The 23,212-nt window shown below is 42.7% G+C and overlaps 2 protein-coding genes across 3 annotated transcripts in view; both read left to right on the top strand.

Annotated features, from left to right (window-relative positions):
* UBR5 (ubiquitin protein ligase E3 component n-recognin 5) overlaps positions 1-23,212 on the top strand; it is a 180,969-nt gene that overhangs the window by 5,747 nt on the left and 152,010 nt on the right. The gene's annotated exons all lie outside the window — the stretch shown is intronic.
* Positions 2,134-23,212, top strand: part of AZIN1 (antizyme inhibitor 1) — a 33,290-nt gene continuing 12,211 nt past the window's right edge. The window contains exons 1-4 of one of the 2 annotated variants that reach the window (XM_063131034.1): positions 2,134-2,448; positions 16,590-16,727; positions 21,192-21,389; positions 21,642-21,815. In XM_063131034.1, the coding sequence (XP_062987104.1) occupies positions 21,288-21,389; positions 21,642-21,815 (276 nt within the window). In that variant the 5' untranslated portion in view covers positions 2,134-2,448; positions 16,590-16,727; positions 21,192-21,287. Of the gene's footprint in view, positions 2,449-3,033; positions 3,215-16,589; positions 16,728-21,191; positions 21,390-21,641; positions 21,816-23,212 lie in introns of those variants that run through there. The other variant, XM_063131035.1, reaches the window with a different exon arrangement.

Below are 23,212 nucleotides of genomic sequence, written 5' to 3'. Positions count from 1 at the left end.
TGGGTCTTACTCACTAGTAAATGTACTTGGGAATGTAGCTTTAGATATAAGGCTGTGTTTCTAATACAGTGGCAAGGCACTGAAAAGGGAAAAAGTGATGTAAACAGTGAGAACCAGCAGAGAAGTTAATTGTGGAGACCAAGGCCCAAAATCTTGTTTCTAACTAATCCCTACAGAAGTACCTAATGTTGCTTTTGTTACCAGTGTTTAGCTTAATGTTGCCTTTGTGTGGGCTCATCTATACCAAGCAGGATATTCCACTATGAAAGTGGTATATAAAAGGGAGAAGCTACACCAAGCAGGAAGTAGCAGTTTGAAAGCGGTATATAGTATGTGTCAATAGGCCCCAACATTTGTCAGTGCACTTCAATACTGCTATAAAGTAATAGTGTGACTCCTGCCTTTTATATACCGCTTTCATACTGCAATATCCTGCTTGGTGTAGATGAGCCCTGTGTGTGTGTGCAAGCAGAAATTGAGGCAAACCATGTTGCCAACTTCTCTCCGGAATAGCTGTTAATGGCTATATATTGACTTACAGGGGAAACACACTCCATTTTTTTTTCCTGGCAAGCTTAGCTGTCTGAAGGGCTTCAAATGTATAAGAGGACTACTGCACATGTTCCATCACCACAGTTTGATATCTGCTGTTTTGAACTGAAATCCACCTGAAAGCCATACCTTCACACTGCTGTCTAACCCCAGATACAAGACAGTTACTCCCCCACCCTCCACACACAAGCCAAGGAAGCTCTTTGCTCTCCTATACAGGCAGCCTAGGCCGCTTCTTTTAAAAGCAAAAGTAAAAGGGGAGAAGCTGCCTGCACAACTGGTTCCCTACCAAAAGTACTCTCGCTCATCCTGATGTTTCAGGAGGGTGCTGGAGTGTTCCCTAATTGCACAAGAACACTATTGCTCTTTCAAAAAGAAAAAACACCTTTAAATTGGTAGACATTTAACAGGTACAGCAGTTCCTGCCAAAGAGATAACATGTCATGGAAAGCTACATCTTTCAGGTTTCAGCCTATCATGTAGCTGTTAATTGCAGAGAATCTGGGAGTAAAAAACGCACTGCAGAGATGATCTCAATGCCATTCTTTTCTTTGATTATTACTTCATCATAGAGCACAGGGGGAAAGAGGCCATAGTTCAGTGACTGAGTATGTGTTTTGCATATATAGCCGGGGGTTGTTGGCTTTTAAAGCAGGGTCTGAGGCTAAATTATAGCAGGAATCACCCACCCTCTCCTGAAATTAGTTTGGGACCTTAGGAACAAGGTGCAGCTAGGCAATTTTAGACCCTAGATTTAATGGTTGTATGGGAGCGCCTTTTACTATGGCCATGTGCGAAGCACACAACTAACATTTCTCTTTCCCCTTCCTCCCACTGCCATGCCATGCTTTAAAGCTGTTTCTACATTCATGATATGATTTTATTTATTTATTATTATTGCATTTATATGCCGCCTTTTTTCCTCCAAGGAACCCAAGGCGGTGTACATAAAACTCCTCTCCATTTTATCCTCACAACAACAACCCTGTGAGGTAGGTTGGGCTGAGAGTCTGTGACTGGCCCAAAATCACCCAGTCGTTTCCATGGCCGAGTGGGGACTAGAACCAGGAACTCCCAACTCCCAGTCCAACACTCAAACCGTTACACAACACTAGCTCTAACGATATGATATCGTTAGAACAACAACAAAACTGTTGGGAAAAATCACTCTGAGCATGTGCAGTTTTGCATTTTAAACTTACTTAAATCGTAGCCCGTCACGATACAGCGATAAAATGGATCTTGTTTCTGCACCTGCGGCTCTAACTGGGTGGTAATTTGAGGAGGGGGGAGAGGGCGCCCTGGACTTCGTCCACATGGTCCAGCCCTGGCTGCACCACTACTTCGGAAGAGCACTCGTCTCTTTCCTATGCTCGCGTGTGTGCGGTTTGTGCTCATGCGCAAAACTGTTCTTGTCCCGAAGAATTTGCACTCGCGTTAGGAAGGAAGCAGGAGTCCTTCTGCGAGGAAACAGGCAGACGAGGCACCTCCTTCCGTGCACGCTTGTGACGCGTGGCGCTGAGCCCCTCCTATAGCCCGGCTTAGTATAAATGCTCGGCCGGCGGCCCTTCTTCCTCTTCTTTTGCCTTTTCCCTCTGTCTGGGTGCTCGGTTTCTTGCTTCTCGCGGCGACGCTGTCCCTCTGGCCACCCAGCTGTCTCATCTCCTCCGGGTTTTTTGCCCCTTTCTTCCTCGCGGCCTCGCATATTTTTTGTTTTTCTGCTCTGTAGCCTCAGCGCAACTTTGCGCTTTTTCGCTGGTCGCCCCCGCAGCCTATGGCCCTGGAAGGCGCCGCTGCCGCCTCCTGTATTTCTGCTTTAGGTTCCCACATCACTCTTTAAAAATTCCGCCTAAAAAGAGAAGACGATTTACCAAATCTTTCGGGCCGTTGTCCCACGTGAGTGTATTATTATTATTATTATTATTATTATTATTATTATTATTATTATTATTATTATTAGATGGAAGAGTGTGTATAGTGGTGATGGTAAATCGCATTGGAAGGACAGGCGGGGGGGGGGAAGCCCCTTCGGCAGTGGAACTTGGCTCAAGCACTAGGTCCAAAAAACCTTCAACCCCTCTAGGTACGAGTGGTGGTGGGCGCAGGTGCCTTGGCGATCTTCGGCTACAGGAATCAGGGCGAAGCGTGGGCAGGAGGCACCTTCTCCTCGGTCCTGGGGAGCGCCATAGATGGTGTGGGTGACCCATGGCTCTTCTAAAAGCAGGCGCACGGAAGAGCCATATGGCTCGGTGGCTGCGTTAGGAGTTGTCTGAAACCGTTGGAAAACGAGTCAAGAGGTTTTCCCTCACTGGCAAAGTCTAGACGCGCGCGCGCGCGTGTTGCGGAGTGGGGGGGATCGCCTAGGTAATTCTCCCATTAACGACGGAGAGAGGCATTTATAGATCTCTCTCTCTCCCGAGGGGCAGCGAGAGCTACCGAGCTCTTGGCACCAGTGGCGGGCTGAGGAAGCGTGAGGGGAAGCTCCAGGACACCATACTCGACCATACTCTCTTTCTCAACGGCAGCCGCAGAATCAGGATGGGGAGCGTGTGTGCTTTACTCCTGGGTCTCCCGGATCCTATTGCTGCGGCATTGTGCCTTCGCTTCTCCCTTCCCCCGCACACTTGAGCGGTGAAGAAGCCCTCGGCTTCAACCCGAACAGGTCAGTCGTGTGTGTCTGGGAGGGAGAAGGCGGCGGCGGCGGCGGCGGCAGAGGGGGGGGGGGGCGGTGTAATAGCTTCTGTTCTAACATGGCGGCCGCTCGCGTGTGCGAGGAAGGGGCTGCCGTCTGTGGGTCTGGCGCCTCTGTCCTTTTCGTAGGTTGGGCTTTTTGGAGGGTGGATGTGGAGTGCGCAGAGAGAGTATAGGAATGGAGGCATAGTGCCTAGATGAGAACGCGGCAGAGGGGCTTGACGGCGGCGGCTCCTCTAACATGGCGGATTCCTGTGGAGGGGAGTGGGAGGCTGCTGCTGCTGCTGCCGCCTGTGTGGCTGCCTCAGAACTGGGTCACCTCGCAGTGATAAGCTGTGAGGAGCAACAGCCGTTTAACGCGTTGTCGTTGAGCCTGTGGGGCGGGCGGGCGGGGGTTGTTGTTGCTAAGACATGAAGGCCAGAGGCTTCTGGGGAAGGAGGTCTTGTCTGGCTAGCAGCGTGAAAGGTGCTAGTCCACCTTTCCACTTGTCACTCTCCACACGCGGGAGGGAGCGGTGTTTTGTCAGGCGAGTCTTCCTCAATAAGGGAAGCCTCCCTGGAGTTTGGGGAGATTTGGCTCGGGGCAGTCAGGCCTCGTTTTGTAACCATGAAGGGATGCAAGGAGAACTGGTGACATGGCAGAGCTCTTCCCCCCTCCCCCCACTTGCGTTTTTAGAGGCTGGTGTGTGTGTGTGTGTGAAGTTGTGGCCAGCTAGCCTAGATTATGTTGTTGTCTGGTGCTAACGCAGGGCTCCCTGTGCTTTGTGAACAGTGAAGGCTACCTTTATTGCCCTCTTCATACTGGTGGAGTATGAAGCAAGGAATGGTTGATGATTTTGTAACCATGAAGGGATATCTCACGTGAAACTGGTTGCTTATGTCAAGGTGACCAAAGTATACGAAGACAGACCATATAAGGTGTCCACAAAGGAAGTGGAGGAAAAGGCCAGGTGTCATCTGACATGGTTTGGATGTGAGGGTCTTGCATCCATTGTTTGTGGATAGACCGTTCTTGATATTATGAATGACATGGTTGGTAATATGGTAGTTGGCTACATAATTTGACAACAGCTCTACAGCCTTCTTTTCTTCAAAGATCAAGTACTTTCTCTTCATGACTGGATGGGAATTCATGGAGTTGTCCCCTAACATGATGCTAAGACTTAATCCTGGCATACCAAGGAATGGAGTCAGTAAAGCAAGACCTCCTCTCCCTGTTATTTAATGAATGCAATCTGCCTGGGACACTTGCGCCATATAGAATCTTTTCCATATTCCTAATTGCCTGTGGGACACTTGCACCATATAGAATGATAAAGCTGGAAGGAAATTTAAAGGTATTCTAATCCAACTTCCTGCCAATGCAGGAAAACCAATGTTACAGCATTCCAATAGGTAGCCATTCAGTCTTGGCTTTAAAACTCTCAGAGATGTCAGGAAGTTCTTCTTAAAGGTTTAGTTTAAATCCTTTTGCTTAAATTGAACCCATTAGTTTGGGTCTCTCTGATGCCCCTTCAAGTATGTAAAGAGGGTGATCATACATGTCTTAATAGTGTTATCTTCAGGTTAAACAAGAACACACATTTGTGTTCTGTTTTAATTACTCTGGAATAAATGCAACACTGGTTCTGTGCAGCCAGTCAGCAATGCAACTTTGTCCCCATGCATGTGGAAGAGTTGAGAAGATCTATTCTTATGTGTGAGTGATAGGATGACTAACAGTGCAATCCTATGCATGTCTATTCGGAAGTAAGCACCATTGAGTTCAATGTGACTTACTCCCAGATAAGTTTGTAGGATTGCAGCCTAAAGTACATAAAGAAGCAATGAATCCATGTGGTGATCATAAGCAAGTAGACTGGATTCTCTCCTTTTATTACTACTGTAATGCAAGGGCTTGGGCACTAGGTTCAAACAGTACTTTACTTGACTTCATTGGGATGGTGGCGAGATCTTGTGGTAGTTTGTGCCTATCTGACACAACTGTGGCCTTTAGAAAATACATGAAGTGTTTTACATCCTTTTGAGTGTGTCAACTCTATTATTATTATTATTATTATTATTATTATTATTATTATATTTGTATCCCGCCTTTTGCCTGATACTGGGCCTCTACTGTTTACAAGTTGGTTTGATTAGAGATACAAAAAGCAAAGGTAAGCTGTGTTGGCCATAAGAAAAAATCCCAAATCTAACCATTTCAAAATGGTTAGAGATGTGACACTTTCAGAAGCAGTTGAATTTCTGACAGTCGGTGTGGGGTAGAGTCCAGAGCATTGGCTTTGAATGTAGGAAATGCAGCTTTATATTCATACTCATCTTTGGGCAAATTGATCTTTCCTTTGGGCAAACTGATCTTTCCTTAAAGGTGTGGGGGCGTGCTGGGAGGATAAAATGAGAATCACATGAATGCTGCTCTGAGTCCCCTGGAGAGGATACAACTTGACAAACACCTCCTTTCCATTTGTGGGGAAAGACGGGGAGAGGTAAAAGTTGTTCAGTACCACATATAAAAGATACTTTGAACACCATGTTAATATGGAATAACTGTTATTTAAGTTGGTATGATGTAGCAAAAGTTAGTTTTATGGCACCTTAAAGTCTTAGCAAATTTATTATGGCACAAACTTTCATGGTTTACAGTCCACTGATGAAATGGACTATAGTCCATAAAGCTTATGTCATAACAAATCTGTTCATCCTTAAGATACCACAAGACCTTTCCTTATTTGTGTAGTTATAATTAGTAAGTAATGTCACTTTAGAATGACCTATTCTGACATTTCAATATCATTTGAGCCTCTGGTAGAAAAACACATTTTATTTTACTTGATTCTGCCCCTTTTGAGTACAACATGGCAGTTACAGATTAATAACAGAATTAATATGCCTTTAGTGCTTTCCTTGGGTGCATGGTAATCAGAATTTAGATGTGCTAGAGGAATGCATACTTGAATAAGTTGCTCCCCTCCAATGTATGGTACTGTTGGGTCTGCCCTAAACCGCATAGTTACTCAAATGCCACAGAAGTACTAGTGAAGACGTGGAGTTGGGCTTTGCATAAAAGGAAGGAAACGTTTGTTTGTTTTTTAAATTGAAATGCAGAAGATCCTTAGCACAAGTAATTCAAAGAAGCACAATTCTTGATAGGCTTAACTATCATACCCTTCCAGAGGAAACACTGTCATTTGAGGCTGTAGCTAGTTGGAGCTTCTACTTCAGCTTTACAATTCTATAGAGCAATACTGACTTGTTCATTGCATTCCCGATGTGCCTCCACCCCTATATATGTGTGTGATTTACCAACTATGTGCGCTCTTCTCCAGCACTGCACTGTGGGCGGTGGCATCGCAACAGAGTTCCGTAGTGAATAATGGTGGTGGAAGGGGAGGAGGGTCTGTTCCAGTCTGGACTGGTCCTGTCTAGTTCTTTGCTTCCTGTCACGGTGTGAACAATGCTGCTGTTGCTGCCGCGGCTTGCGACATGGCATCACCCCCACCCCAGACGCCTCTTCCGAGTGAAAGTAGCACCAATGTCCCCTCCCATGTCTGCCCACTTACAGCATAGTAGGAGAGCTTCTGCTGCCCACAACAGGCTTATTGGTCTCTCCCGCCTTGGGGAAGCCTGTAGCCACTGAGTTTACCCTAACAGCCTCCGGCAGCCATGGGAGACCTACAATTGTGCGTTAGATAAGCAGGAGGGTTTGTTAGTGGCTGTTGCACACAATGGATTTTCTTTTCTTTGACATTCTGCTAGTATAAGCCAGTTCAGCCATGTGGGAAGGTCCGTGAACAACTGGGTACTCTGCCTCATTTTTGGTCTTCTGTCCAAGGGCAATGTTTAGCTTTATGACTTGAAAATCCTAAGAGCTTATCTTTGGCTAAGAAGGGTAGTGCATTGAACATTAAATTACTGCATTAAACATAGCTGGAAATTAAGGTCGACAGACACAATTGTGCTTATGAAAGCAGTTTAATTGTATAGAAAATGGTGAATAAAATCACCCTACTGTTAACAACAATAGGTTTTGGAGTTTCAAGGAAGAATGACCTTTAGGAAAACAAAAAGATTCTGCAAAACTTTAACATTGATCTTTTGCATAGTCCTGTGGTGATAAAGGGATGGAATATTTATTATCCATGTGATTCTTTCTGACACTTCATGAATATTACTCTTCTGGGGAATGAATTGGAATAGTAAGCAAGTAACCCTACTGTCAATATATAAGGGTCTTTCCTGACAGAATAGATTTTGAATTACTTTCCTCCTCCATGAATTTTAGTTTAATAAACTTTTATCTAAAGGATTGAGGCATTGTGCTGAATTTGAACTACTGGACACTATAGGCACACAAGAGGATGTTATAATTTTAAACTGTGGACTTCTTGATAAACCCAGGTTGAATGGCAACTATACCTGAAAAGCTGGTAGGTAGTTATTGAATCACACGTAGGACACATTTGTTTAACTGGTGTATGCTCAACTGATGTATGCTCTTTTGAAGACTACCTTAAAAGACTAGCACTTTTATAGAGAACTACGTGATTTCAGTTACACTTTTTCTGTTGGCATAAAAATGCTGCTTCTGAAATAAAGGTTAACACATTATCAAAAGATATAGATTTATAGTGGATGCTGTAATTTAGATCACTTTTGGTTCAGACAGATCTTATGCATATTTACTCAGAAGTCTAAATTCTATTGAGTTCAATGGGGCTACTCACAAGTACGTATTATTATTATTATTATCATCATCATCATCATCTTCTCTATACCTCCCCATAGCTCCCTAGTTCCAGGGAAACTCCCCTTCCTCTTGATGGCCTTAGAAATGGATTAGTTTACAATATTGCTACATTGTGTACTTGTACACAGAATAGCGTTTAAATGCTGTAAAAGGTCAGTTTTCCACTGGAAGCATTTATTTTAGAAAATGGCATGCTCACTTAATAACCAGCTTGGTTAGCACCATATGATAGTGCATATGTCTATTTTGATGAATATAATAAAGCATTCCTGTAAGATGGTCAAGTGAGTGACCACTGATCAACTCCAGCCACTCTTGATTGAAATGGGTCAAAAAATCAGTTTCTATCTTCAGGTCAATTTTGGAAAAGAAACTTCCTTAATTGCCCTGCGGAAGACTTGTGCTGGGAGAGAAACAGGGATGGGAATGTGTTGCTTCTGTTGAAACTCTCAATACTGTTGGCCATGGTATTTCATCCTTCTGGATGGGCTGTCTGAGTTAGGTTGTGGGAGCACTGAATTGCAGTGGTTCTGTGCCTATGGCTGATCTTTCTTTCTTTTCATTTCTGTACTGCCTAATAGCCAAAGCTCTTTGGGAAGGTTCACAAAAATTAAAACCATGAGGTACAGAATAGAATATAAAAAGTGGAAGCATAAAACCACAGTATAAATCATACCATAAGAACAGAAGATATCAAACCAAAGGCTTAGCTAGTCCAGCATTCTGTTCCCAACTTGCCCCACCGGATGCCTATGGGAAGCCCACAAGCAGGACATGTCCAAAGCATTCTCCCGCTTGTGTTCCCCAGCTACTGGTATTAAAAGGCATATTGCCTCTGTTGCTGAAGGTGATATATAGCCATCATGACAGAGTAGCCATTATCCTCCATGAAAGGCGGCAGGTGGTGGCAGGGGGATTATTGCTCTGCCCCATGGCAATTGTGCTATGGGATTCTTCAGGGCTTTATTTTATCCTCCAGGCTTTTCAACATCTACATGAGACTGCTGGGAAAACCTATCCGGGGCTGTGGGCTGTGGCGTCACCAATATGTGGATGACACCCAGCTTTACCTCTTCTTTTCTAATGCAGGTAAGGCTGATGATCTGAACCAGTGCTTTGGCAGTGTAGTGGACTGAATGAGGGCCAATAAAATGAGGCTCAGTCCAAACAAGATGCAGACTGTTTGTACATGGTTCGTGTCTGTCTGTCTGAGTGGTGTTTACCTTGTGTTGGAGAGAATTGCACTTCCTTAAATGATGAGGTTTATAGTTTGGGGTGCTCTTAAATTTCTCTTTGTCACTTAGAGGTGGCCTCAGTGGCTCAGAGCACCTTTTATCAGCTTAGGCTGATACATAAACTATGATGCTACCAGGACAGAGATAGACTTCCTGCAATTATTCATGCTCTCTGCAATGCCCCCCCCCCACGAGAGGCAAGTCTAGCATCTCTATTGTGATCTTTTCTGCACCAGGTGAAAACATTTTTATTCTCCCAGGCATTTTAAGAAATGTTTGAGTGCTTTTAGAGCTTTGTATTTTTTTTAATTTTGCTGTTGGTTTTTATTTGTATTTTATTGTGTCTTGTGTTGATTTTACCTTTTGTTGTTGGTTTTATTTTGTGGCGTTCTTTCGTCATTTTGCATTTTATTTTTTAATTTATCTGCGCTGCCATTTAGGAAACTTCAGTTATTTGGTGAACTAAAAATGTAAAAAAATAAAATAAAGTTAGTAAAATTTGTTTTAATTAATAAAGAGGCATTGAAGCATACTGTCTTCTTGATACAGTTCCTACAAATCAAGTGGACATTTTATTTATTTTTTATTTATTATTGCATTTATATCCTGCCTTTTCCTCCAAGGAACCCAAGGCGGCACACATAATCCTCCTCTCCATTTTATCCTCACAACAACCCTGTGAGGTAGGCTGGGCTGAGAGTCTGTGACTGGTCCAAAGTCACCCAGAGGGTTTCCATGTCCGAGTGGGGACTAGAACCCGGATCTCCCGACTCCCAGCCCAACACTCTAACCACTACACCACACTGGCATGTTACATGACAGAATAATTGTTGTAATTGCCAGTTCTCCTAAGATTGGGTGGTGGTGGTGCAGAGGACATTTTGAGAGATAGCTTAGTGATAGAGCACATGCTTTATATACACGAGATCCCTGGCAACTCCAGTGAGCAGGATCTCTGGTAGCAGTGTCGTCTACCTAAGTTAATGGAGAACCACTCACAGTCAGAGAAGCTAGTAGTACTGGCCTAGAAGGACTGACACTCTAACTTGTACAAGGCAATTTTGTCTTAAGTTCTTTCAAATGATTTTTTTAAAGTCTGCTATCTCTGCAACTGATGTTCCTACACTGCTTACACTTGGGCAAAAAACATAATGCCACCTTTCCCCTAAATTAAAATATGGGCAATGCCTTCTGTCACTTTAACCCACATTCTCCAAATACTGGTGCCTATATTTACATGTATCTCTGTCTATAGCTATATACAAAGAATATACTCCTTCATACAATCCTCTGAGTTGCACAGTTGCCTCCCTTTATATGAAAAAGTTAATATTTGGGGGGCAGATTCCCAACAGGACACTTACAGCTCTGCTAGTTCCCTTACATCCCACCAATTCCTGTTTGTAAGTGGGACCTGCCACTTGTGGAAGGGAGACTTGGCAGTGGAAAGTTTTAGTGAAAACACTTGTTTCTGGAATGGGGTAGGTCAGCATAGGTCTCATAAGGGAGCTCTGCTGACCTGCTCCAGTCAAGAAACTAGTGTTTCTGCTCATTTCAGGGCTTCCTCTGGGAAGTCCTAAATCGCTGTTGTGCAAGTGATGCATCCCATTCATGCAACGGAATTGGCAAGGTGCAGGAAAATTGGTGGAGGCATAAGCACCCCATTGGATTCTGCTCTTGTTTTTGTGCCACATTCTTTTGTGTAACTTCCCAAAACCTTACACTACACTAAATTCTTAGGCATCTTTTTTCACTCCCTTTTCTTTATGATATAATTTTGATAATTGGCTTTTGTATTACAAAATGCCTGCCAAACTTTTTGCAACCAGTCCATGGCCTAGCAGAACATTGCAGTTAGTTTTTGCAGCTGCTAAATGTATGTAAAAATAAGAATATAATGCCTTAGTACAGCCTTGCCCAACCTGGTGCCCTCCAGGTCTGTTGGATGTCAACTCCAACATCCCCGGCCAGGAAGAGTAAAAGCAGTAGAGTGTTTAATACAGGAGTGGGAAGACACGTTGAAATCCCTGCTTAGTAGTGAACCTTACTGGGTGACCTTGTGCTAGTTTCATTCCTAAACCTAACTTCCTATCAGGGATAATCTCACGAACACTACCTGGAGTTCTTAGGAGTGAGGGTAGAGCACAAATACGATAAATGTATTGTGACATTGTATGCCTTTGTAAAGTGGCTAAAAAGTTTCAGTAGGGAACAGATGAGCCAAAAAAAGTTATGGCGTCTTAATGATTTAAGTTTTCCTATTAGCTTTTGTGGACTTGACTCCACTTAATTGGTTGCATTATTTCATAGAATGGGGAGTTTGAAGGTCATCTTCTTCTGCTGCCACAGAACACCTGATAGGCCATCCATGCTCTGCTTTAAATCATCTAACAAAGGAATCCCTGCCTTCTGAAGCAGTCTGTTCAGCTGTCAAACACCTTGTACCTTCAGGAAGTGGTCCATAATGTATAGTCTTTGGAGCAACAGAAAATACATTTTCTCCATCTAGGTGATGTCCTTTCAGATATTTGAAGATGGCTATCATATTGCCTCATCTCCAGGCTAAACATACCCAGCTTCTTAAGCCTTTCCTCATAAGAGTTGGGCCTCAGCTAGACCTACTGGTCTAGCGCAACGGAGGGGTGAAGATCTCGTGATATTTTTATCACGAGACCTCCCCCTCTGTTTACATGCAGCGCGCGACAGCCTCGGAGGGCAAGGATGTCGCGGCTGCCATGTTTTAATTTTTTCTTAAAGAAGAAGAGTGCACAAACGCTCGTGCTCAGAAAAGTAGGTTTTTTAAGAATTTAAACTTAATTTTCCCCTTCCCCCCACCTCACCCCACCCCAGATGGGCACAGAGCTCCTGAGGGTCCCGGCTCCTCATGAGGAACCGGGACAACCCGTGATGCCCGCCCACACGTTCCACAGTCTTGGGATCATCATGAGACCGCAGAAAAAGCAAGCTCAAAGGCAAGGGTGAGATCCTGGGGCAAGGGAGGGATCATCCCTCCCTGATCCCAGGATCCCCTGTGTGTCATGTGGATGCACAGGGACGATCCTGGGGATCACCCTGGGATTTCGCCCTGTCTAGCTAAGGCTTTTGAACTGTGGTGTTGGAGGAAAATTCTGAGAGTGCCTTGGACTGCAAGAAGATCAAACCAGTCCATACTCCAGGAAATAAAGCCAGACTGCTCACTTGAGGGAATGGTATTAAAGGCAAAACTGAAATACTTTGGCCACATAATGAGAAGACAGGATACCCTGGAGAAGAGGCTGATGCTAGGGAAAGTGGAAGGCAAAAGGAAGAGGGGCCGCCCAAGGGCAAGATGGATGGATGATATTCTGGAGGTGACAGACTTGACCTTGGGGGAGCTAGGGGTGGCGACAGCCGATAGAAAGCTCTGGCGTGGGCTGGTCCATGAAGTCACGAAGAGTCGGAAATGACTGAACGAATAAACAACAGAGCTAAGGCCTTGGTCTCCAGGGACCTTACAATCTTTATTGCCCACGTCTAGATGCATTCATTTGTCATACCTTCTTACACTACAAGTACTCAGAACTAGACATAGTACTCCAGGTGATATCTGACCAAAGTAGAATAGAGTGGTGTGATATTATTACTTCTTGCACCTGGACATTACATTGCTTATTTGTTATTTGGAAAATGCTCTAGATGGTTTTCCAACCCTCTGGGGCAGATTTTGAAGGTGCATGGGGGGCTGCATGGGTGAGGGTGAATCAGCCCAGTCCGGGTTTTACTGACTTCACTACTTCTGTCAGCAGAACACCATAACTGGATTCAATCGTAAATTTACAAGTCCTTGTTAGATGTTACAAGATGTGTGTGTGTGAGAGGGGTGTTCCCTGAAAAAAACTAACATAGCTACATCTCTGGAAATTGTTACAGTGATAGGAGGTGGGTGAGTAGTTACACAGTGCATTCAAAAGGCAAAGAGAGTGCAAGGGAACAGTAGGTGTGGCCCAATCCTATGAAGAACACCTATGATAGGATTCATTTGGAGTAGGAGTGGCTAACTCTGTGCCAAAGGGCATAGGATACATCAAACAAATACAATATCGGCTCCTTTTGACTCTTTTAATCCTTGTCAGGCTCCTTGGAGACATCTGCTGAAATCCTTTTTGGAGGTTTAATCTCCAGAGTTCAGTAAAGTCTTTTGATGGGCTTGGCATCCAGATATGAAAGCAATCCGATCCTCCTGCTCTCATAAACGCCTGGTTTTTTTTAGTAGGGTGGGGAAATGGAAAATTGGACTAACTTCGACAGTTAGGACAGTCCATAGATTCCTCCTTTAGTAGATGAATCCTGCAGAAATGATATCAGAAGTGGGAGAGGAACTCTGCCCTTTCTAGAACTAGATGCAGTGAGGCACAGTGCAGTAGGAAAAAGGAAAGGAATCTCTCGTGCAAACACTTGAGTCATTGCTGACGCCTAGAGGGACGTCTGTTTTCACTGACGTTTTCTCGGCAGACTTTGTAGCGGGGTGGTTTGCCATTGCCTTCCCCAGGCGCAGTTACCTTTCCCCCAGCTAGCTGGGTACTCATTTTACTGACCTCGAAAGCATGGAAGGCTGAGTCGATCTGAGCTGGCTTCCTGAGAACCAGCTTCTGCTGGGATCGAACTCAGGCCATGGGGAGAGTGTCAGCTGCGGTAACTGCCACTTACCACTCTGCGCCACACGAGGCTCATATACAGTGCAGTAACTGAGAATAAAAAATAGCATAATGGATGTCTACAAGGGCTCAGACTGAGCAGGTTCCCATAAAGAACACTGGTAGACCAGACTGTCCTACCACTGTAGAATAGAAGAACGTTCATATATACAGTTTTCCCTCTATTACTCCTTGGCTCACAACACAGGAGAACAAAGGATGATGACTCCTGGCTGTTTATAGGGTGAAATGGTGATGCAGATTGTCTCAAATTTGTTGCCATCCTTGGACAATACTGTTGTCATGGTAAGCATTGCCACTGGGCATTAACTGGGGACCTGGAAGACTTACAGTACAATGTGTCCTTCAGTAGGGCATACAACTATTTACCTGTTGTTTTTTTTATCCTGTTTGGCAGTGGCTTCTGCCGATCTTCCTTTATGACCTTAAAAGAACCCTCTGGGAAAAAAACTTGGGAGTCTCTATCTTGTGAAATGGAAATAATCTTAATTTCCTCCATAGTTCTGTTATGTGCCTTATCTACTTCCAAAGCTATCTAGAATTATGTCTTTGGCTAACAGCCTGAGAAATGGGTCTTGGCAAAGCAGCTTAAATTGCTTAGTCTTTGTAGGCTTGCATCTTCTCCCTACCTTTTATGTCTCAACTGTGTAGAGGGACTCCTTTTGTGGGTGAGGGCCTGTATTCTCGTTTCTCCCAGCTGCTAGCTATTCACCTCTCTGAGATACCTTGGCTAAGTTGAGATGACACACTAATCAATTTCCCATTCTGTTCCTATTCCCACCCACCCCAGTTGATTAGTGTGTCGTCCGAACTCAGGTTGTGCCCACATACCTTCCTTATAGAGCTGGTGGTTGACTTAATATATTGCATGTAAGCTCCTCTCAAGCAAAGATGAAGGCCCTGATCTTGGTCTTCCTTTCTTCCTCTGCACAAACTTGCATGAGGGGTTTTGGTGTTGGCAGGGTCTGATAGCTCATGTCCCTGCCTCACAATTTTGCCCTAGATGAAATTTCCCCACCTATTCAATGCGTTGATGTGAAAGGCAGTGTAGTGTAGTGGTTAGAATGATAGACTGGGACTCTAAACTTACTGGTTCTTGCCAGACTCCAGGAAGCATGCTAAGGTGTCAGTCTTCATCATTTTATTATATTAAAAACTTTTAAACAACAAAAAAGACAAAAGACAACTTACAACAAGATAAAATTAAGAATGTTAAACAGTTACCTTACCAGAGTGCTGGTCAGGTCAAATTGAGCTCTGGCATCCCCTCACGTGACTAGAACTCACCTAGAACCCCCCCTGTGGCTGCACATTGCTGGGAAGGATTGGTAGTGGTGCCTGAGTTAGGACAGTTTTTCTGCCATTACAGATTCTCTCATTGGGCCAAGCTAAAGATCTCACCACCTAAAAAAGGGAGATTTGAGTAGGAGGTTCTAGTCCCCCAAATGGAAGATGCAACATTTCCCTCGCCCCTTCTTCTTCAGAGTATAAGGAGGGCAGCAGTAGTCATCATATGACCTGCAGTCTCCTCCCTGCATAACACCTGAGACTAAGTAGCCTGGATTTACAGGCAATGTGACTTAAACATTTAGTCACTTCCCCACCCCCCTGCATTTTTAACATCTTGCCTGAAGAAGAGTTCTGGGAATCTCGAAAGCTTGCACAATTAACTGCTTTTACCCAGGTGTCTTTGATATCTCCTACAACCAGAATGCTCTGTCTATAGTTTTTTGTAATTTATTTATTTATTTATTTTATTTATTACATTTTTATACCGCCCAATAGCCGAAGCTCTCTGGGCGGTTCACAAAAATTAAAATCATCATAAAACAACCAACAAGTTAAAAATACAAATACAAAATACAATATAAAAGATCTTGGTAAACTTGAATTGGCCTCTTCCCGAGTCCCCCCCCCCCCCCACACACTATTTGTCTCAAGATTCTAATAAGGCATTTCCAACAAAGAGTTGCACAGGCACCCTCAGAATTAAAAGAGGTTGAACAAGGAGAATCTCAGTTCTACGTACATGTCTTTTGCTTGAAAGTATTTTAAATTAGCTTTGTATAAATGTAGACTAGTTATGAAATTTTCAAATCTGCAATCATGGGGCACTTCCTTTTACTACATTTCAAGTCTTAGAATGCGTGAGAGGGAAATTCAGCTATGCAGCTCTCCTTTTAGAAGTGGATACAGACAACCGATGCGCATTGTTTCCCAACTTGACCCTTAAATGCAAACTTCTTTGTGATCCAGAGAGCCTTGAGACACTTTATGTACATATGTGCGTGCGTAGATGTCTTGCTCTTCTCCTCAATCCCACAGTAACTTCTGCACAGCATGGATTTTGAAACGCTGTTGCATGAGGGGCTGCTGCTGGAGAAAGACGAACATGCACATGTTGTGGGGTGGGTTCCCAGAAAGAAACATCGGGCATCAAGGTGTGTGCTGACATTTGAGACAGGCTGAAAGCTGAGTAAGAAGTCTGGATTAATAGAGTTTTTCAGAAAATTGGATCTCGGGTGACTCTTGTGGACTGTACAGCCTCCGCTTTCAGTCTTTTTACTAAGCAGAGTTGATGTACTAGGGTGAATATATTTTGATTTTTTTTGTGGGCTTGGATTTGTATCGTTACTGAGGAAAATTTAATGGATATTTTTTTTTCAACAGGGCAAACTCTCTGACCAGGTATACAACTATCCAGAGGGTTTAGGAGAAGTGCTTTATCGAGAACAGTTCGACTTCAACGCTGAGCCACCTTGGGAACCTAGCTGATGATAGTAGGGTTCCATCTCCTAACTTGTCCATGTAAGTTTTTTCTTCTTTTTTGTTACTGTTGTCTTATGGAGAAAGCCAATTATCTAAACAAAAAATAATCATATTTAAGAGCTTTTGTTTAACATTTCGCTCGCTCTAACTGCTAGAATTTGTTTTTCTTTTGATAATCTCACATAAGTAGGGAAATGTGTGAAAGCCTGACCATAATTCATGAAATTGCATTGACATTTATCTCAACAACTCTGGTGGTATTGGCTCACATATCAGCTGAGTTCGGACGACACCCTAATCAATGGTTGTTTTCCATTTTGTTCCTATTAAAGCTTTTAATGGTTGAATTCACTAGGCACATTGTTTTAACTGTTTTAATAGTTTTACTGCTTTTAAATTATATATTGTTTTAACTTGATTTATGGTTTAATTAGTTTTTAGCTGTGTATATTTATTGTTTTTATACTTGTATGCTTTTATCTGTACGCTGCCCTGAGATCTTATTGATATAGGGCGGGATATAAATGTTATAAATAAATAAATAAAATAAATTACCCCCTCCCCCCGTTGATTAGCATGTTGTCCGAACTCAGCTATGAACTCTCTCAAGACCTAAGAGGCTTTTCCTTAATTGAAAGACATACTTCCCATCCCCTATATTGACTTGTAATTTGTATCAGTGGGCTAATTGGGAGATAATGGCTGTTTAGAAGTCACTGAATCTTATTGATATGTTATATATAAATAACCACTGCTGTAATCATTGAGCACTTCAGCTGTAGAACATAAGCCTTCAAGGCATGTCTATGTTAAATGCCACTTGCTTTTACAAATAGGTGTAGCTTATTTAACAACTGCAGATAACTTTTGTACAGTAGAGAATCCAGTAATGTGCCAGTTAAACACACTTGAAATTATATAGTGAGAGGAATGGAAGGTAGACATTCTACTGTATTTCATGTGAGTCACCACAGTAGGAAATCAGGTTTAGCAGACTTGGCCTCTTACCAGCGACTGCTAATAATATATTTTGGGTATCATTTTTTTATTCATATTAAACAATTTGGATTAAACACTTGTGAAATAAAAACTGACTAGTTGGGGCATGTCATATTAAGTAATAATGTTGTGGAAAGGTAATATATCACATATGAAATTCTCAGCTGCATTTGTGTACAAATATAACAAAAGCAGCCTCAAGCAACAATGCTATTGTATAGCCGAAAAGAATATAAGCAAGACAGAAATTAAAGGATGTAATTTGAATTTAAAAATATGTCAGTGATAATTTAAGTAAAGCTTACATATAAGTATGCTGAATTTTGGTTTTTGTGGTAGTTTGGAAGTAAGTCGTAGTTTAACTAGAAGGCTATGACCTAGCTTAGATGTATGGTTTTGCTGTTGTGAACAGGTTTCAAGCTCGCATATTTCCGTTTTCCTCCTCCTCCTCCCCCCATGCTCATTGCAATAATCTCTTCCTGATTTGAACAAAGTAAAGTTTTCTGTGTTGCCCAATTAGGGAAAGTTTGGCTTTCAAATCACAACTGAAAACTGTTGTTTGAAATTGGTTTCCAGTTGCGGTTTGGAAGTCAGACTGTACTTACCTGATTCAGACAACACAGCAAACTATGCCTTTGCTCAAACCAGGAAGGGATGGTGGGAATCTACATGCAGGAGAGAGGAGGGAGTGTGTTAATGTCTGAATCAGGCCTCTGTCTGTTGTTGTTTTGCCACTTTGCATACAGATGATGGAAGTGTTTCAAAGAAATAAATAACATAGGGTGTGATTCTGCAAACCATCCTGAAATGCACTCACATGATCCTTATCAGTGCAGGTAGTTGAGTTCTTGCAACTCCCTGGCATATTTGGAACAGCGCATAGCCCTGTGGCTGTGCCATATGCAAGGAGGTTGCTGCAACAGGTTGGGCTGAAACAGTTGATACTTGGGAGCTATTTCAGCTGTTTTCACCAATCCCAAGAGCCTTGGCAGAGGTTGCACAGCTACTGGGCCATATGAGAGTTTGGGTTTTCCCGGATTCCGCTGCCTTTCTCAGCATTGGGGAGGGCTGTGTTGGCACTGGAAGGTTTGTAGATTCCACCCATGTACATAAAAGCCATCATAATCTTGCCTTGCCATTATAGACGATGTTGCTTATTTCAGTCACTGTAGAACTATAGTGTTAATACTTACAACATTTTGATCTGGTAATCTTCCTTGCCACACATTTTCTTAAGGTAACAATGAAAAGAGTTTATAATGGATTCAGAAACCTTAAACTTTAATCTTGTAAATAAGGCAAAATAATTTATTCAACGAAATGAGATTACCATCTCTCCTTTTCCTCCATTTTTCTAGATTTAGAATAAGTTGAGTAGATTCTCTCATTTGTCTCAATTAACTGTATCACCAGTAAGCATCTGCCTTATGGATTCATGCTCATTCTAAAGGCAATCTAAAGGTTTTTCCATGCTGGTGCCCCAAATTGTTTCACTTAATATTTGTTGTGAAGTGTTGAGGTGTTCTAGCTTTTATCTTTGCAGTAAGGTCTGTTCTCCAAGTACTGTGTACAAATATTTTAGGTTAGTTATTGCTAGTAAATTAAACCTTAAGTAACCTCATACAAAAGCTCACCAGCAAATATACTTGCATCTTGGGTGTGCCTAAGCTCAAAGCACCTTGACATGCCCAGGCTCTGTGGGTGTTGTTAGCTGACTAATAGGTGCCCTGAAGTTCTACTATAAAATGATTTACTGAGGAAAAAGTCAATTAAATATAATGAGTTTACGTGGATGAAAGTATTAATTAAAATTGGCTTGTCAGGGTGTATGTTTAAATTCCCATTAAACCCTTTTCTGCCTCCTGTGTCCTCCTTCAGCTGATAGTTGTAAAAGAACGCAGCTCTTTGGATCAGGAAGAAGTGGGTTTTTTTTTTTTTTTTAGGACCTGCCTTGGGTGTGCACATGCTTCACCTCACTCTTTTGGAAAGCATGAAGCAGAGGTCTGAACACAAGGTTTAACCAAGAGAGAGAATTGGAGGCGGCTAGTACATGTTCTAATCTGCAGCTGGCAGATTGGGAAAGTGGTGGTTGTGAACTGGGGAATTTTTTTTTGCCCATTCAGTGGATGTTGGAGCTTTAAATTAAACTGAATTTATTTGTATAAACATGTTTTTTACTCTCTTTCAATTCTTAGTTACAAACTTAAGTAATATAAAAGAACTGTCTTGGGTACCTTGATAGCTAAATATATTGGCTGAGTTCGGATGACATATTAAGCAACGGGGGGGAATAGCACACTCATTGTGCATTATTCTCCTGGTACTCGTCACACGACATGTTGCCCCTCCCCCGTCACGTGGCTGAAAGTCCCAGTGTCCTTTGCTGCTGGTGCTCCTCCCTCTTCCAGGGTGTTTTCAGCTGCTCCTGCCAGAGAACTCTATGGCCAATGGAATAGTGCTCTCGACGGAGGGGGAGAGTCCTCCCCACGACATTTTAATCGATTATTTGATAAGCAACAGAGCAGCCTGTTGTTTTTCTGCATTGCTTTATTCAAAAATAAATAAATAACATATTGTGCATTGTGTGTCTCCCCCCCACAATGCAATATTCAACTCAACCAACAGTTGCCTCCTTCCCCCCCCCCCCCGTTGATTATTGTGTTGTCCGAACCCAGCCATTGAGTTGAATCCAGAGAAATGCCAGCAGAAAGGAGTGTGTGGAGGGTGTTTTGTTTGCTCCCTTGGGAGCCACAAGCTCCACAAAATGCCTTTCCTCCAGGTCAGAAGACCCAGCTGGAACTGCAGTATGAAGGGCTGAGGGGGTTATCAGAAATCAGGCAGAGGCACCTTATGTGGGAGGTTAGTAAGTCAACATTAAAGCAGAGCTAACCTTTTTAGACATAAGGAATTCTGGCTTAAACAAACCTGGATCACCATTCTAAAGTTAGCGAGGGAGGAGTGTCCCGGCGTCCTAAACCATGGTCTTATGATTATGGGAATATTTATATTTGAACCAGCCTTAAACGTTTGCATTAAATTCAGATTTCATTTTAAACTAGGTTATTTATTTAAATAATATTGTAGTTAAAATAAATCCAAGTTAAGCTTCCCATGTCCCACTAATAAAGTTTCTATATCTGGATTTTAAGGAATGAGTTACATGTTAAGAAAAATAGAGTCCTTCTGGGACAGTATTTTATAAAAAGATGTGGAAAACTGGCACATTATGGGATTGCTAGGCTAGAATATTCTCCACCCTCTGTGTTAGTTTGCTATATGCAGGGCTTATTTCATATTTCAAAATGACACAGTTCCAGAAAAATTCTACCATGTGGTTTTGCCAGACCATGTAGCTAGGTTTTAGAGTTTGCTTGCAAAACTAAACTAGCCCTATTGGTAATATCCTGATCTGGAGTTGGAGTGAAGGGTGGGTGGGGAACAATAAAAGCTTTTAGGAAAAGTCTCTGCTGCACTGATGTTTTTATTATCTTTTCTGTTCAACAGTTTGTTGCATAATTTAAGGACCCAGCTCTAAGGCTTTGTGGCCCGTCCCTTGTGTTTCTTGGTTTATGACTGTCGGCTTTGCGGAATACGGCTGAGATGAAAGGACTTCTTGAGGATGCAAACTACTCCATTGGCTTACTGGATGAAGGAGTACATGTTGGAGATGTCATTGACAACTGCATTTATGAACATACTCTTGTAAGCTGTTTTAACACTGTATTTGCACTATTCACTTTAATGTTTATAAATGTGTCAGCCATAATTATACTCTCAGAATAAATGGGCTATGGTTTGGGAAAATGGAGCCCATTGCCAGGGTCAGTAATGTAACAAAATGGAAATTGTCCCGTTTAATATTCTTGACTGTTTCTCATATCTTTGTAGGTTTTTACTCTTAACTGTTAACTTTTAAAAGTAAATGTTTTTACTCTTTACTTTTTTTCTTTTTAGACTGGAAAAAATACTTTTTTGGTTGGTGATCTGGGAAAGCTGCTCAAGCAACACATTCACTGGCAGAATGTGATGGCACCAATAAAGCCCTTTTACAACACAAAATGTAACTCCACGCCGGGTGTACTTGAGTTACTGGCAGCTCTTGGAACTGGGTTTGCATGTTCAAGTAAAGTAAGTATTTTGTCTTTCTGCACATCTTCTGTACTTTTCTAATAGATGCTGACTCAGTTTGCCTGATCAAAAGAACCCACCCAACCAGAGCTTATTTAAGCCAGAGTGGGCTGTGGCCGTGCTGGGCAGGATTTGTATGTTCAACACCCAGCCACAGCTTGTTGTATTGTGCAAACCCAGGGGCTATGGGTCATGCAATGGCTAAATAATAGACCTTGACTTATGTGAGGCTTGTTTACACTAGGTTTGTATGACACGACAAGCTGAACTGGCTCAATGTCTGAGTTCACACAACACAACTCCGGCCCAGTGGCTGAATTTACACAACACGAACAACCCACACTCAAGGTCAAGTGTGGGTTGTCATTGAACTGTGGGTTGTTGTGTTGTGTGAAGCCAGTGGTTTGTTAACCATGAACAACCCATAAAAAGAACTCATGGTTTGTTTTGGGGCTGTGAATTGTGGGACGTTTATGTTTGTTATCACAGCTGGGTTCACAAAGCACAACAACCCACACTCAATCTTGTGTTTTGGTTGTCCAGTTGCTTGAACCCAGTTGATTGCCTCTCCTTTATGAACTTGTCCATTTCTTAAGAACAGTCTCAGAAATCCTGCTCCAGTGGCTTAAAACTGGTGTGAAGGTCTCTTCTGGATGGTGATGTCCTATTTATGGGGGTGGGGGAACCCTGCCCCATGGCACTTGCAGGGTGCCAGCTTTCTGCCTTTCAATCAAATGACCCCTACAGACGCTGACAACAGATTAAAACAATTCAAAACTAACTGAATGGGGAGGGGGCCTAGCTCAGTGTGATAGAGCACATGCTTTGCATATAGAAGGTCCCAGGTTCAATCCATATAAGTTAGGAAAGAATGCAGCCTGAAACCCTGCCAGTCAGTGTCCACAATACTGGGCTAGATTGACTAAGAGGTCTGACTCAGTATAAGGCAGCTTCCTATGAATGACCTTTGTTCCCCTGGCTGGTAGCCAAGGCCAAATTGACCTTCCCCTCACTTCTGCAGTCCCAGGGTAGTTGTGGGTAGAGTGCCCTTTATGAAAGCAGGAAGCAAGCTTCCAGCTACTCATTCTCTAGCTAGCCAATGGCTGGGAACATGCTGGTCTTCCCAGCTTTATTGCCTTTTTGGTGCCAGGCAGAGTTTTAATCCACCTTGGATATGTTTGTCAGAAGGATAAAATACAAATGTCTTAAGGGGAAAAAAAAGTATGGAATAAATACTCTTCATCATAGCATTGCTATGTAAAAGTGTGTGTGTATGTCTGTATGTGTTACCCTGATCACAGTATATTAATTTGGAACCTGAAAGTTGCTTTATACCAGGTGGAACTTTATCCATTTATCCCAATATTGTTTACTTTGTCTGGCAGCAGTTCTCAATC

Source organism: Elgaria multicarinata, chromosome 7 (assembly GCF_023053635.1).
Source record: "Elgaria multicarinata webbii isolate HBS135686 ecotype San Diego chromosome 7, rElgMul1.1.pri, whole genome shotgun sequence".
Classification (NCBI taxonomy): domain Eukaryota; kingdom Metazoa; phylum Chordata; class Lepidosauria; order Squamata; family Anguidae; genus Elgaria; species Elgaria multicarinata.
The sequence above is the reverse complement of the archived record's forward strand: the minus strand, read 5'-3'. Positions and strand labels throughout refer to the sequence as shown.